Raw genomic sequence first — 17,122 nt, forward strand, 5'->3', positions numbered from 1 at the left:
AGATTTTAAGATGGAGATGAAGACACACCATAAGCACATAAAGCAGGAAGAAGCAGATGGAGCTGCTTTCAAATTTTAAGGCATTTAATCAAGTTCTACCATCAGAATTTCAATCTGCCTCATCCTGCATGTTAACCTTCATGCGTAGACATCTCTGACTTGGGTCTCCTTCTTTAAGGATCAAGGGCCTAGGCAGCAACCGGAATCTCCAGCAACTGATGTGTGACCTCTTTGCACGCTTCATCTACTACTGCTTTATTCAGCTTGTGAACTGAAATCAACAGCACCTCACAAAAATGCCTCCCTGTGCCATAGGGATATCTGAGTTCATAGAATCATAGAATAGTTAGGGTGGGAAAGGACCTTAAGATCATCAAATTCCAAACCCCCTGCCATGGGCAGGGACACTTCACACTAAACCATCTCACCCAAGGCTTCATCCAACCTGGTCTTGAACACTGCCAGGGATGGAGCATTCACAACCTCCCTGGGCAACCTATTCCAGTGCCTCACCACCCTGACAGGAAAGAATTTCCTCCTTATATCCAACCTAAACTTCCCTGTTTAAGTTTTAACCCATTACCCCTTGTCCTATCACTACAGTCCCTAATGAAGAGCCCCTCCCCAGCATCCCTATAGGCCCCCTTCAGATACTGGAAGGCTGCTATGAGGTCTCCACAGAGCCTTCTCTTCTCTAGGCTGAACAGCCCCAACTTTCTCAGCCTATCTTCATACAGGAGGTGCTCCAGTCCCCTGATCATCCTCGTGGCCCTCCTCTGGACTTGTTCCAACAGATCCATGTCCTTTTTATGTTGAGGACACCAGAACTGCACACAATACTCCAAGTGAGGTCTCACGAGAGCAGAATAAAGGGGCAGGATCACCTCCTTCGACCTGCTGGTCACACTCCTTTTGATGCAGCCCAGGATATGGTTGGCTTTCTGGGCTGTGACCGCACACTGCTGGCTCATGTTCATTTTCTCATCGACCAACACCCCCAAGTCCTTCTCTGCAGGGTTGCTCTGAATCTCTTCTCTGCCCAGCCTGTAGCTGTGCCTGGGATTGCTCCGACCCAGGTGTAGGATCTTGCACTTGTCATGGTTAAACTTCATGAGGTTGGCACCAGCCCACCTCACAAGCATGTCAAGGTCTCTCTGGATGGCATTCTTTCCCTCCAGCTTGGTGTCATCCGCAAACTTGCTGAGGGCGCACTCAATCCCACTGGCCATGTCACCGACAAGGTTGTTGAACAATGTGCATTGGCAGATAATCTGCGGCTGAATTAACTGTGGCCAGTGATTTCAGATGGGAGGTGTCTGTGGCTGGGCTTCTATATCTGCACGGAGACAAATGGATAAATGATCCAAGCATGCTGATCATTTTCATGTTGGCATGAAAACATCACTCGCACTTCAGCAGTCTGAGTATTAATTAATACCTTTTCACCTAGGTACTGATGGATACCCCTTGTCACTGGGGCATCATTTCAGTGTTGTTGGATGTGCTCACCAGAAAAGATATGCATAGCTGAATATACCACCATTTTGGTAGAATCCCATTTAATTGAACAAACAGATTTACAATAAAGTTTTAACACTCAGAAAAGCTTTAGGAACTTAAGAATGTATCTGTGTATCTTTCGGGTGAACAGGGTATTTGGTTGGTCAGCACTCTGCTCAAGCTCATTCATTTTCTATTTCTTCCTCTTTTCTCTGTCTTTCTAATGTACCAGCAAATTGCTTCTGCAGTCAAGGGTGGTTTTACACTAAATGCCTCTTCTTCCAGCAGTAAAATCAACACACAGAATTTACAACACAATTAGCAGCTATCTAGCATGGTTCAGAGGGTATGACACTTCAATACCATTTCAGCAGTCTTGATTTCTACCAGACTTACCATTGAAAGGCGTCCTGTGTTACCAAGTTCCAGCATTGCTGAATCAGTGTGGAATACGAGGGGAATCAATACCACATGTCTTGCTATTACACCAAATACCTATTAATTATACCAGAAATTGTGCCAGGTTGTCAAAACACTGAGGAGGCAATATTACTCTGCTGGCAGCAAAAGGGGGCCGACTGCTGCACCCCTGGGGAACGAATCTGGAAAGTCTGGAGCAAGGCATCTAACACAGACATGGCTGAATGGGAGCCAGTTCCCTTCACTGACAGCACTCTTCTGCATGGACCTAACTTTGTGTTGAAGTCTTCCGTTCTGTTGGACTCTGCGGCGGGAATGAGCTCTTTGTGCTGTTATCTCCCAAGTTTGCTATGTCCCACTGTGTGGCACCACATGGGATAAGGCATGAGGACACTAATAATGCATTAGGTCAAGTAACAGTAATTTGTCAATCAGAATGGAGAGCTCTTGTCACTAAACTACTGCCACACAACACCTATTCTTAGTCAGCCTTCTCTGTGTGCCTTCACCTTTTATATACCCAACCTATATGCCAGACACAGATAATTAGGTGATCCCAGATCAGACCTGTCTGGTGCCAGGACCACAGTAGGAGAGACAGATTACAATACGGCAATTGCATGAACTGATATAGCAGTGGGGATATGTGGAGAGGTTGGTCAAGTGGATGAGGCTTACTGCATGCAACTTTCCAGGTATGTATCCACAGCAACAGTTCACATCATAGTTCATAAGAGTGATACTACAGCTAGTACTATTGCCAGCAGAATACTGCATCAGTTCTTTTATTAGTGTAAACCAATAACCCAAAACCACACAGAATTTCATGGGTTTTATCATGGCAAAGGTGAAAGCTGGCTCTCATTAGGCAAGCGTGTATCGTAAATAATGAGCACAATCAGAAGTCATCCCTTTCTCTGAGAAGGTAACATCTGGATCATTACATTTAGTTCATCAAATGTAAAATTCTTAAAGTTAAGGATATATTTTCTCAGTGGGTTAACAAAAATCAGACACACCTTGGACTTTAATTTAGATGTATGATCATATGCATGATTGGGCAAACAGAAACTAGAAGTAAACAAATGATAAAAATTTACCACTGTATATTTAGAAAATAAAGTCATTAAGTAAAAGTTAATGAGGGTTCACTGAAAAGAAATCTTGCAGACAATCCTGAATATTAAAACCCGAGTGTATCGCACCTGCTATTTTCTCCATCCACAAGTTTCACAATGCCACAAATGTTGAAACAAAGCCCTCCAATGACTTGAAGCTGTTATGGACATTGCAGCAGGGCAGGAGCCCTGAGCCACCTGTCCTGCTTACAGGTTTGCCTTCAGCACACAGGTCTAGCCAAGTACCAGAGCTGCAAAGTATTGGTAACTAAAAGACACACCACAGATCCAAAGGCTGGAAAATCCAGTTTTAGGGTGCTCAAAAGTGTATCCAAGTAATGCAAAAAACTGAAGTGATGCAAACCCGTTCTGGCAGCTCCAGCTTATTGAAACATTTCTGAAAGGACAACTTTTCCCCAGCAGACTCAACACTGGTACATGCATAGTTTCTGTGCAATCCATCATAACGTCAAGGCAAATGAGGCAATTTAAGGAACAGCGGCAAGAGTTATCTGGAAGAATGGTTTTATATAGAAAGGTTAAAAGAGTTTAATACCTCTAGTTTCATTAAAGCAGAGGTAGATACAGGCATGTCTCCAGCCAGCAAATGGTCAAGTAACGCAACCCTTAAAGATGGGGAAGAAATACTTGGGCTTATACATACGGGAACAAGTAGGAGTAAATGAAAAGAGGGTGGTGAAAGACTGAGTATCAGGAAATCTTGTTGGCAGTGAAGAGCAGAGATTGTGCAAATTTTTCAGAGGAAGTGGTTGGGAATTCCATTAGTTATTTAAAAAAGAATTTGAAAAATACCAATAAACAAGCCACCAGGAGGAAGTCTGTACTAGCCAGAAAGTTGATTGGCTAATCCAACAGCCTCCTCTCTCCACATTTCTTTCTTTGCTTCGTTTATTTTCTACCAATTGACTATGTACAACATTTGGTAAAAGCAAAGAGAAAGTAACCTGAAGCACATTCATGACAGGAACACCAATGCCAGTTTAAGAACCTATTTCCCACCATGAGTTCCTCCCAGCTGAACCTGAGAAAGGGACCCCATGAACATTTCTCATCTATTAAAGTGTAACATCACCTGGATTTGTTTCATGTACCACAGAAGAGGTAACCCCATGCATGACACACAATGTGGTTCAAACATTTGATTATTGCTTTTACAGTGTGTCAGGCAGATCACCTCTAATGAGTACCAGCAGTTAAGGGGTTATAGCTTCTACTTAACTGTTCTGCCACCCTCCCAGAAGTTTCTGCTTCGATAGCAAAAGGTGGCAGGACAGAAACCACACACCTGTATTCTAGACATCCTGGTTCCTTGCACAGAAAAAAGTATAAACCATCAACGGCTTCTGTGACATTACAGTTGGATGCTGGCACTTGGGTGTGCTTAGGAGGATAGTTTACACTACTGTAGCTCAGGAAATGTTGCCGTCTTTAAGTACAGACCTTTTCACTTAAGGCAGGCAAAACTGAAGGCAGACCCACCATACCTCTTCTGGTGTTAAATTTACTTTGTCTTAGCAGCCATGCTAACAATGCTCAAAACTGCTGCAGAATTCAGAGCACGGCTCCCCATTTCAAAGCCTTTCTGATGTGTTCTCCAGTAGAACAGGAGATTTCTTCATCTGATGAGACAGCTGCTGAACTTTAGTGTGTACACACTAATGTGATTTCTTTCTATCAACACAAGTACATTTCTATAAGAACTATTTCTATGTTTTGTTATAGTTTATTACAAGAAGGTTGAAGTTTTTTTAGTATAGGAAGTTTTTTTTAAAAAACTGCTCAGTAGGGTCAAGCACTACTGCAATATCCAAATGCTGATATTTATACACACTGCATGCATAAACCAAGCAATCTGAATAGCCTCAAACATGAAATAAATGAACAGTATGAAATAAATTAACAGAATGCTTTTTGCTTTATCATTTGCAGACATTGAACCATATTGTATTGTTTTTTTCCTGCACAGAAAACAGTGGGAGTTCTGGACAAAGATGAAAGGGAGAATACATATTGTGAGCTATTTGTTTTCATACACATCTAATAATACCTTTTGTAAAAGACATTCTGTATACAGAGCAATTAAAAACTGCCCATATTTTAATGCTGTAAGGTTTAAGAATCATACATCCCATAATGGTAGGACTCACAGTTGTTCTCTCATTTATATCATGGCCTTTTTTTTTAATAGCACAGTTGGCATTTCCATTTTTACTCCAAGGCAGATTTTGCCATCCTTACATCTTAGTTTCATTAGAGTTCCCATTCATTTTAGTGGGTAGGATGCTCTACAGCATGAATTACAGCAAGAAAGTCTGGCAGCTCAGTTGTGCAACTCTGCATTTGAAATACAAGAAATAGAAAAAAGCTGACTCCTTTCCCAGAAAAATAGTGTGTTTACTGCAGTAGTCTAGTGAAGAAGGCAAAATCAGACTCTTACAGGGCCCACCATAATAAATAAGCAGCACTAGCAGCTGTTTGTCTTTCTTAGTCCTTTGCTTAGATTTGATTGTGCTCTTTGATGTACATGTCTATCCCCCACAGAAGTCTCACAGCAGATTGGGCTTTGTGTTTACTGTGGTTTAGGTGGTTCCAAGAGCTGTGAACAGAGACTCATGTGCCTAAGTCACTGATTCATAGATACCCTTTTTCAATGCAGTGGTCAAAAGATTATGCAAGTTTGAAAGATTAGTAAGAAGCTTTTAACTTGACTCTTCATACATCTTACAGAAATGATCACTGTTGCTGGGGAAGGCTTTGACCTAACAGTTCTCACTTTCTATTTTTCCCTTTAATATAAACCTAGTTGGTGCTGTGACCATAGTTCAACGACACAACAGTATCCAGAATTTCAAGGTGTCCTTAGGGCATTCTGAAAATAAAGAAGAGTGTATGTTATGACTGTGTAAGAGCCATAATAAATGTTACTATTTTTAGGTAGGCTGTGCGTTAGTCAGTCCCTTAGAGACTTAGGATCTATTACACTACCCCAATCTATTACACTGTTGTGACAGCTGAAATTCCACCACGTGTTCAAGCACTTCAAACCTAACAGAACGTGTTGATCATGTATGGAAACAAATGACAAAGGAACAGAGCATGGATGCAAAAAGCTTTTTACTCTTAGAAGTTAAACCAGTTCAACAGTACTACTACCTGTACTATAGACTTCTCTGTTGCTTTATCTCAGATGACTTTGCAGTTAACAATCCTGATCTCAGATGACACCCAGGCTAAGCTGTGGCTGTGCTTCGTATTTCTTTTATCAGCAGCAAAGCCACACTGCATGCCTGGCATCACAGCTCCTTTCAGCACTGGCAAAACATGGCCGTTTGCCAGCACACCCACTTGACAGGCATCAACCTCCTACTTGTAACAACATGCCTTCCTCCCCACTGCAAATTCACTTCATGCATTTCACAAAGTCCCTATGGCCACTCGAGTCGCAGAAACATAGTGTCAGGTACAAATCTTTCCTCAACAGCGGCTACCATGTGGTATCACACCTTGCTCTAGCAGAGGGCCTCACACTACACCTCAGGCACACAACACCTCTGACTTCTATTGCCGGTGAGAGTGATGTGTGGACAGACCACCCCCGGCTCAGCAGATTCTCACACCGGTACAGCTATGGACACACGCGCCCCTCAATACCCCGAGCCTCCAGAGGAGCGGCTGGGAGGCTAAGGCATGGAATAGGATATAACCAACACACAAAAACGCCTCCGCCGAGAGGCCGTAGGGTGCCGCACACAGCCCGTGGAGAGCTGGCCTCCCTCCGCCACAGCCCTGCACTCAGCCACCATCCCGCCGCCATCTTGGATGTGGGCAGGACTAACCCCGCTACTCTCGGTAAGGAAACAATACAGCGACACCCCAACTCTTCAAAAGACAGGGTAAAGAGATTACTGAGGAGGAGGAATGACCCGTCCACGAACAGCCAGCACCCACAGGAGACCTAAGGTTACATTAGAAAATAAAACTGAATACAAAACAAAACAAGCCACTGCCCAAACTCTCTACCATAGACAACCAAAACAGGCAGCTTGCCCGTACTTAAAATGGCACTTGCTTCCGCCGTCGTCTGGCAGCCCCGCCCCCGGCAGCAAGATACGCGCCTCTGTGTGCGTGCGCGCGCGTACCCCTGTGGAATGCCCCCCCGCCCCGTGACACACGCGTCAGGAGACGCAGCGCGCTGTGGGGTGCCCTCCCCGCCCCCCCCCCCACCCCCAGCCTTCCATCTACCCCGGGCCCCGCCCCTCCCCTCCCCGAGCTCCTCCGCGCGCGCGCCGCGGCCCGGCCGTACACACGGCGGACCCGCACCGTCTGCGGCAGTGCGATGACGGCGCGGCGGGAGGCGGCAGCGGGCCCCGGTTCTCCCGGCTGCCCCGGCTCCCCCTTCCCTCGCGCCGGCAGCTGGGCGGCTGTCTGGCGGGTCGCGGCGCTGCGCTTGGCCCTGGCGGTGCTTCTCCACACGGCCCGGGCCGAGAAGGAAGGTGAGACCCAGATTTCTTTTCCTTTATGTCTTTCCTCCAGCGGCTGTGGCTCTGGGGAGGGGACGACGCGGGCGCGTCTGGGTGGGGGGGCGGCTGGTGGGGCGAGCGGCCTCTTCGCCCCTTCCCCCTCGGCGGAGCTGCCGGGTCCTGCAGCCGCCGACCGTGTGCTCCCGTGTCCCTCCGTCGTCCCCGTCCCCTTCTTCTCGACCGCGGCTGCCGTGGTGCGCCGGCAGGTCTGTGTGTGTGGTGGGGGTTGCTGACTCTGTGGTGAACTCGATGGGGTTTCTCCTCCCTGACAGCGGTGGAGATGGAGCTGGAGCTGCCCTTTAAAAAGGAGAGAGGGGAAAGAAGGGGAGGGAGAAAGAAAAAGGCAAGCGCTTTCTCGCGTTGAGCTGGTTTCCCTGCGGCAAGCTTCCAGTAGGAGAGCGAGCCAAGGCAAACAGGCGGGCAGACCTGGCTGAGAAAGGGCAGAAATGCAGGCTCGGAAGTAACAGTGGGACCCCCTTTGCATCCCCGAACTTCTGACAGGTGTCTGACGCCTTCCCCGGGCCGGTGGCGTTTTCTCCAAACTCTAGTGAAAGTCAGACGGGGACTTGTGAACTTGCAGCGTCTTTGATTTTGGCACATTGTCTTTTCATTGTGGTTTAACTAGGCAAAAAGAGCCCCGAGCGAAACACCTAAGCATATTCCGTACCATTGCTGAGAACGGCATTAAAGCATTTCCAGAGTGCAGGCTCCCGGTCTACTTGAAGCTGTGTCTGTGTGGCGGTGTTTGAAAAGCAGCAGATAAATGTAATGTTTTTCAGAAGTAGGTGAAACAGATCTACTTTGCCTGACACGAGGATTTGCTTTTCGAGCAAGTTGCTGCACTGGAGGAGGGTATATTGGAGGGCGGTTGAAGTGTATCAGGGCAGATGAGGTCTGAGAGGATGAATAAAAAAAAGAGTAAGAAGGGTATGATGATGCTGATATTAAGATGGTAAAATTGCATCACAGCCATTCTTTATTTTTCTTCAGAAAATGTAACATTTAGAAAACAGCATGAAGAAGATACAATATCCTTAGAATTTGTAAGTCAGTTCAGACTATACTGTCTTGAGGTGTTAGAAGTTCACATGGTTCAGAAATACCTGTTTTTTATTCTGATTTTGATAGCATTTTTTACAGGTCGTAGCTTGTAAACTTTATCAGTGATGTCATATACCGGTATGATGGAGTTGATTCATGCCCTAAAACTTGTGACAGCTGGGGCCATGGCTTGGCTTTGTTAATTTGTGAAGGAGGTAGTGTGTTTCTCTATGTGCTTCCTTGGCACTCCTAAATAAATGAAGGCAGGTTTAGATTCACAGAGTTTGAATGGATGTGATTAAGTCTTTCAAGAGAACGGACTAGCTTGTACTGATAACCATTTCCTTCAATTGATACAGTCTAATACTTAAAACTTATCCTACCAACACTTCTGTAGTTTTCAAAAAGTGCATTCAATTTGAATATGTATATATTTTTTTTCCTTTTCTGATTTCCAACACTCAGTTTTCTTCCCAGGATTTCTGTTGCTTGAGTGTAGTCTACAAGTGGTGCATTTAAGCTCACTAAGGCTTGGTTTGGTGGTTTGGGGTTTTGTTGGTTTAGATTTTTGTTTTTTTAATTTGCTTGTGGGTTTTTTGGTGGTTTTGGTTTTGATTTTTGGGAGGGGGGTGGTGGTTTAATCTGTTATGAACTCTTCAGAATTCCTTCATGATCTGCATTTGTGGATCACACTTCACAAACTTGTCTTGGAGCCTTTCTTTTGCTGAGTGGAATCTCTGTTGATCCTCTGAGTAAAAGAACAGTGGAGTTTTAAAGCAAGACAAAGTCAAAGTGACTTGTGAGATCCACTCCCACTGATCTTAAACTACAGTCTAAGTGCCAGTCTGCAAGGGGCAGTAACTGAGCATAGGAAAAGATGGACCAGCTTGGACAGTGGCCCTTTAGGCCAAGGTAGGAGCTCAAAATGAACGGGTAAAAGGTGCTTCAGGCTCTGTCCTTCACTGCCTTAGCCTTTTGCCGGGTTGTGTCAATTTAAACATAGTAAGACAGAGTTTAAAAAGAAAAAGCTGGAAGTAAGGAAATAGCTAGGAATATCCTTTACGTCTCCCAAACGTGGGTATACATGTTTCACTGCAGCTGCAGGAAGGAAGCTGTGGAGAGAAATTGGTTGTGCATTCTTCTTGCTCTGTGCTATTTCTGCACTGCTTAGTGGAAGGTGACTGTAGTAAGACAAAGCTTCGTATATATTCCAGAGAAGTTGTTAACAGAGAAATGATAGAAGTGACAGAGGAATAGATCAGAATATTGCAAAATAAAGTGAAAAATGAAGGTGGAAGACATTCTTTTCCTCTTATGTTGCATGTACATAAGCAGACACTGGGGAGAGATGGAGCCAAGTATGCTGGCTTCATACTTCTGTGGAGAAGAAGCAGCAAGCAGTTCTTTATGGAGCTGTTGTGAGTAGAAAGAAGATTGATGGTGAAATATTCCAGATTGACATGATTGCTTCTAGTCCCCAATCTGAGTTAAAGAGTTTGAGGGTGAAATTATAACATAAGCAGCTTTGCCATTTATCTAACAGCAAAAAGCAAAACTGAAATCCTTTGTGTAGACAAACTGTAAATCAGACTCAGGGAACAGTGATACTGCTATACGCTCTCTCTGTGCTAAAGAAATAGAACTTGTGGGAAGTATCTGATATCTGAATGAATCTGAGAGCAGAGGAAACTGCATGTGGACCAGACAAAATCCATCAGTTTCAGACTAAACACTGCTATGTGACTTTTCTCTCTCTCCTTTTTTTTTTTTTCTTTGTGTCTAGCTGTGTCCTCAGTACCCATGTATTGCTGAGGAATGAGTAAGACTGGGGAGGTTGTAAAATGTTTTGTTTGTTTTTTTCACTTAGGAAATCTGTGAACCCATAGCAAAAGAATGACATGGTAGGGGAAAAAAATCTGCATTCAGTCTCAGAGCCACTTGTCATTTAGGAAGGGCAAAAATAATGTAAGGGTTTCTTTTGCAAATATATATGATTTTCAGGCTTTTTGTAGGCTTATCCTTTCCTAGTGTAATTATCGTGTTCTATATTGCCACGTGGATTGAGGGCAACTTTCAGTTTGTATTTGGGGGTGTGGTTTTTGTTGTGGGTTTTGTTTTTCTTTGTTTTTTTTTCTTAGGTTTTTTTGTGTTGTTTTTTTTTTTGTTTTTGGTTTTTTTTTTTTTAGTTTTAGTTTTTTTGGGGGGGCTCAGGGCAAAACAGTGTTTTGGGTTTCAGGAAGCTGTAGTAATCCCATAAACGTTACGGTAAAATGCTTTGAAGACAGATGTCTAACATCAGCATGTTTTTTTACCTGAGAGCTGTTTTGTGGTTGTTCCTTTATTTATATTAATTTATATGTTTTAAAAGTCTTAATTTTATACAACAGAAATCTACTTTTCTTTAAAATCACTTTTTATTTGGCCAGTTGACTGCAAGCCTGTTGGCACTATGTTGGTAGTTCTCTTACCTAACCACCTGCTCACAAGATTGGTGCAATTAGAACAAAGTTGATATTTAGTCTAGGTTCAATCCCTAACTATAACTTTTGAAGTAATGTCTTAGTGCTGGATCTGTGAAAAAATGCTATTTAAACATCTAAGATCTGATATAAGACAGGTCAGTGAAAATACAATTTTTTTTTTGTTTTTTTCTAAAGCTTGATGTATTCTCTGCTAATATCCTAAAAACTGAGACAGTTGTCGTGGTTTAAGCCCAGCCAGACAGCTTTTTCACTACTCCCTCCCTTCTTGCCCTCCCCCTACTCCTGGAGGGACAGAGAGGAGAATTGAAAAGAATGCAACTCTCACGGGTTGAGATAAGAACAGTTTAGTAGCTAAGGTATAATACAAATCACTACTGCTACCACCAAGAATACTAATGATAAAGGAAATAACAAGGGAAGAGAATACAACACCTCATCACCAGGCGACCGATAACTCACCACCCCCTGGCCTGACCAAGCACCGACTGATACCTCCTCCAACCCTGCAGTCCCAGCCCCTCTGGGTAACTCTCCGTTACGTGCTAGGCGCGACGTGCTGTGGTATGGAATACCTCTTTGGTCAGTTTGGGTCAGGTGTCCTGTCTCCCCTTCCTCCCAGCTTCCCTCCTCCCTGGCAAAGCATGAGGCCCACAAAGTCCTTGGCCAAACCAAAATATCATTGTTGTCAGCACTGCTCCCAGGCCGAAAGTCAAAACACAGCACTGCACCAGCTACCAAGAGCGAGAAAAATGACTGCTGCTGCTAAACCCAGGACATTAGTGTAAATGATAGGTAAAATAATCATGGAGTTGAAGGGAGGTGTAATTAAAACAGTGCATTGGGGTGCTGGAGTTCTGGTTCCAGTTTTGTCATTCTGTCTTAGACAAGTATCTTTTCCTTTTGGCTTTTTACCAGTATCTAAAATGTCAATCCAGGGTATTTAATATGAGTATCAAAAGTAGACTAATGCTGTAAGATGATGTGGAAGGTGAGGCTTATGTCTCAAATAATATAAAATAATCTCTTCACATATGCTGCTTGTTTGTCATATCCTGTTGTCAGAACTAACAGATAGCATGCTACCCTTTATTTTAATGTTAATCTTTTAACCCTGACTTAAATACAGAAAGAATGACCTCAATAGAACTAAAAACACTCTAGCTGCTGAAGTAGCACATCAAAATAATGAACAGCATGAAGAAAACAGCAAGAATAAAAATTGAGCATGCTATCTCACTGTTGTTTTGAAAATTAAGTATGGAAGAGCTGATTAGGTTTGTACTATGTCTTTGCTCTCGTGAATGATAAATATTAACAGTGTGCTTGGACTGAAAGGTCTCATACTTGTCTGCAGAATCTTTGGGCTAAATTAAATGTAAGGAAAAATGATAATGCAATGGTCAGAAAGTTGAGACCCTGTGTTCTCTGTGGCCTTCTGTGTAATGCTGAAATGGTTGCTATTCCCCTCTGCATCTCTTTCTCCCTCACTGGCGTCAGTTATATTGCACGTGTCAGGCAGATTGAGGTACCCTCACCTGTAGAGTTTTATTGAAGGACAGTATGCTTCAGTTCAGGGCTTTGGATTGTAAACTCTTGAAGCAACTTGCTATGCGTTTGTCTAGTGCCTAACATGACGAAGCTGCTCCAAGGCTGGCAGAAGTCTATAGGCATTGTTTTATACAGAATTTTCAGTTGTGATTTTTGTGTTTGATTTACAGTATTGCAGTAGGGGTTACTTTGAGTCAATTGGATACATTTGTGCATGTTCAAATTTCAGCTGTTTGCAGTAGAGCTTGGGCATTTGCTGTGTGTCACTTTATTTCAAAAACTGCTCCATTTTGCTCTGATTAAAGCCATACACGTTAAGATTCCATGGTATAATTTACTAAGTTTGTTAAATATAAAGAATCCTTCAAACTGTAAATCTGGTAAATCACCTGGGGGCTCATCAGTGAATGGTGATGTTGTGGTTCAGCAGTAAAAGTTGTGTGAAGCACAGGCTGCAACTGCTTTGGTTTGTTCCTATGTTTGTGGGTTCTGCAAGAAGAAAAGCCAGTAAAGATCTGCCTTTTTCTCTTGCTAGCAACTGCTGTTCAGTGTGGTGTGTCTGACTGTCAGTCTACAGCGTGAACTTACCAGGGTGTAACGCAAGCTCTGAGAAGAAGTCTTTCGCTGCCGGGCCCCCCCCCCCCCCCGAACAGCATTTGAAGTACATCTGCACTCTTCATGGAAATAAGTGGGGGTATTCAGAACTAGACTGGGTAATACCTTGAGCAGCCTGCTCTGAATGGACCCACTCTGACTAGATGGTTGGGTTGGAGGCCTCTGGGGTCACTTCCAGCCTATCTTACCTTGTAACAAAAGGCGAGCACACTGCATGCTCTGTAATAAACAGAAGAAGCTACCTGTGGTAGTTGCCAAATTTGTGACTATTTGAGTTTAAATTACAGTTATCTTAAAAAATCATTTACGTATTTTTCTAAAAGTTTGTGTTAGTATTACAGCATTTTTAATTATTCATACCCAGATAGGGGATGCAGAATTTCTTCTTGCATGGGGAGTGTATTGGCATGTTGCTGGAATGGCCTTTATTTTGTGATTGACTTGTTTGGCATTAGTAATGGAGCTTGTTAATTTGGAAATAGGAACATAGTTCAACTTAGTTTACTCACTGCCACCCACCTTTCTTATATGAAGGGATTGTTAACAAACAGTCCAGATATGGAGGCAGTAATTCTTGCCACCAACTTCCCTTTTTCCATTTCGTAAAGCTTGTAAACTGAATATGTAGATGCCTAATTTAGGAAACCAAAGGAATTAATGACTGTGAGAGTTAAAGTTATCTTTCTAGTCATAAATAAAGGAAAGAATAATCCTGTCAGATATGGGTTTGTTAGAGGCAGTTGGTAAAATTTTAACAAGTGATGCAGGAATGTTGGCTATTCCTGTTTTCTGAACTGTCTACATGGAATAATCAGCGATTTACTAGCTGTAGCAAGAAGGATGTGATGCATCATCTGCACTGAACACTTTAAATCTGCTTCAAAAATTTTCTGATAAGTTGGCTTGAATAACTTGTATTTTGGAATATAAAAAAGGCTAAAGCACGATTGTGTGCACTTGCACACTCCCTTTCTTTTTAAAAGCCTTGGATGTTATGGGAAAATAGCAAAGAGGTGAAGGATTGCAGTGTAATTCCACTGTATGAAAAGGAGACCCCCACCCCCAGTTTGAGGTTTTCCTGCTACACTTACTAGATCTTTTTTCTCACTAAGACTGTCATAAAGGGATTTTCATACCTCTCCTCCTACTGCCTGGCATGCGTAGCAGTAGAGAACAATTTGAGAACCACTGGAGTTTTACTGTAGTTACTGAGCTGCCTTTAGGAATACCTGAATAAAATTTAATGTAAGGAGGTGTACAGGAAGTGAAACTATGTACCTGACAGCTCCTTCTGTCTGTGTGCTGTAGAAAGTTACTGTAGAAATGTTATTCAATAGAGCTGCTTAACTGACTAATACAACATGCCTGGGCTTCAAAAATGATTTAATCAGTACATCCATTAACTATTCTTCATAAAGCAATCTATATTAACAGTGATGTTTTAAGACAAATTTGAGGGTTTTTTTTCAGTTCAGCATCTTGATCTGAGTGTACAAACTGTGTATAATAGAATATACACAGACTGTTAAAAGATAAACTTAAAAAAAACCCTGAAGAAACCTTGGTTATAGGTTTTTTTTTTAAATTATTTAAGTTGGGAGTACAGCTAATAGTGGTGGTAAACAGATTAAATCACCATTTCAGGGAATGATGATAGGATACAAAGTTGTAGACAAGCATGGTACTGACTGAAATAAACTCTTGCTTTCACGAAACCTCTTACATATCCATGTTTTATCAATTTGACTTTCTAGATCTATAGATCTGAAATAGAATGGGGGCCTTTTAGAGGAGGGTAGTAATGAAGAAAAAGAAAAAAAGACTGAGAAAAGGTCTCAGGGAAGGTTTTTAAAGAGGGAATTTTAGCTTTTGAACATGGAAAGCTTCGTTTCCTTACAGGCATACTCTGTTGGAAACATCTCAAGGTGGTTTCCTCAGTGTGAAATTGGATGGCTTCAGCACAGTTTGATGTGACTAGCTTAGGAAATTTATTTTGTAGTGGATAAGCTGTAGATTTAAAATGTCTGGCTCAGATTGAAGATGATGGAAGATACTGGTATGAAGATAAAGAAATAAGCTATTTTTCATGACATCTGCTTCCACTAAGGGATTTTTGGGTCCTCCGTTTGAGATGTTGATATATCAAGTGAGTTTAAAAACTGGTTATCTGAAACTTGTAAATAAATCTGAAATTATCTAGCAATACAGAAAAAGTCTTAACGAATCAGTGATTTATACCAGAATTCTGTACAAATATTTGCCGGTGGAGTTTATAGGTAATGATAGAAGCTATTGAGGCAACTAGATAAACTGCAGCATGTTTGGGTTTGGCTTATTCCCAGCAGTGGTTCATGCTCTGCCTTGGAGGCTGGTTACAAGGAGTTCCTCCTGGCTCTATTCTGGGACCTGTCCTGCTTAATATCTTTGTCACTGATCTGGAGTTGGAGTACACCAAATGTGGAGAGCAGTCAGTATGCTCAAGGGCAGGGCTGCATTTCAGAGAGATCTAAGCACGACAGAGGAATGACCTGGCAGGACATTCATGAAATCAAAAAAAGATAAATGGGAAGTACTTCATGTGGGACAGAATAACCACCTGTGGGGAATACAAGCTGGAAATGCTGTACCTGAGTCAGCAATGTACCCGTGCTGTGTACAGGAGTGTAGCCACTAGACTGAGCGAAGTGATTATTCCTGTTTACTCAGCACTTAAGAGACCACACCTAAACCACTGCATCCAGTTTTTCTCTCCACCATCCCACTGGAAGGCTGCAGAGATGGTCTGTGGGCACATGACCTATGAAGAGAAGACGAGGGATCCAAAGCTGCGTGGAGATGAACCTTTGAAGGTAACTTGTGGCAGCTGGCCGATATTGCAGTGGACATTAGGAAGAAAATGGACTCCTCAGATGCATGGTAGGACCCTGAGACACAGCGGTCAAAGTAAAACAGGGAAAGTTTGTTTTGTACCAGGGAGATGCTGGTCTGTGATGGTCTGAATAAGAAAGGCACCCAGACAACGTAAAGTATCATTGAAAATGCGGTTTATCAGAGCCACACTGTAAAGAGAGTACAGATAATCTTACATCTGTTTTGATGCTGGGAATCCTGAGCTGTGCAGCATTAAACAGGTGCAGCGTGCAGACCCTGTCCATGGAAAGGGTTATCCTGTGTTGGTCCTTTGTTGGATTCTTGTTGGAATTGTTTGGAGCTCTTGTTGGATTTCCTTACAAGAAAACAATTTAATAATTTCTGCTGTCAAGCAGAAAGCATGCTCACATGAGAACTTCTAGCTTCACTTCTAGAGAAAGGCAGGGCCACCCAGGTGGCATAATTGCTGGTACTAAGTGGGAGCTGCCTGCAGGCTCCTCTGTTACAGTGAGCTGGCTGAGCTCACCCTGCAGCCAGGGGGTATGTGGGAGCACAGCACAGTCCTGAAAGCCAGCCCGTACATGCAGCACAGGCATAGGCCTACTTAGGTTTCTTGTGTGAATCACTGACTCCTTGATGTATTACCATCTTCCAGTCAGGATCTCTACAGCGTTCTGGCTTGACATAGAGACTGTATTTCATGATGAGAGGACAGTCAGGCATTGAAACTGATTTTCTGGAGAGGCTGTGGAATCTCTGACCTTGAAGGTTTTCAAGACCCAGCTAAATAGAAGCCTAAGGAACATTGTCCAAATTCAGTATTCACTGTGCTTCAGCACAAGGTTGAGCTAGATGACATCTTAAGGTCCATTCCACCCTGAATTGCTCCATCTCTCTGTTTTGGGTCTTTTCATTGCAACTAATGGGAATATCCATAAGGCAGGGAAATTCTGGGTTTCTACATAACTCCGTAGTGAAATTAGTG

General features: G+C 43.0%; 1 protein-coding gene and 1 long non-coding RNA gene across 2 annotated transcripts in view; one reads left to right on the forward strand and one right to left on the reverse strand.

Moving 5' to 3' along the window:
- Positions 1-1,465: 1,465 nt before the first annotated feature.
- LOC133225349 (uncharacterized) lies at positions 1,466-5,595 on the reverse strand. Its single transcript, XR_009729108.1, has 3 exons — positions 5,506-5,595; positions 5,185-5,393; positions 1,466-3,550 (listed from the first exon to the last, which is right to left on the reverse strand). It is a non-coding gene; the product is annotated as an uncharacterized LOC133225349 (long non-coding RNA).
- A 1,739-nt stretch (positions 5,596-7,334) lies between these two features.
- Positions 7,335-17,122, forward strand: part of TMEM131 (transmembrane protein 131) — a 100,014-nt gene continuing 90,226 nt past the window's right edge. Inside the window, exon 1 of the mRNA XM_061377888.1 lies at positions 7,335-7,552. Within this exon, the coding sequence (XP_061233872.1) occupies positions 7,396-7,552 (157 nt within the window). The 5' untranslated portion in view covers positions 7,335-7,395. The remainder of the gene's footprint in view (positions 7,553-17,122) is intronic.

This window comes from Neopsephotus bourkii, unplaced genomic scaffold (genome assembly GCF_033783945.1).
Source record: "Neopsephotus bourkii isolate Nb327-2 ecotype Australia unplaced genomic scaffold, CSIRO-AGI_Nbou_v1 NB_1760, whole genome shotgun sequence".
NCBI classification, from domain to species: Eukaryota; Metazoa; Chordata; class Aves; order Psittaciformes; family Psittacidae; genus Neopsephotus; species Neopsephotus bourkii.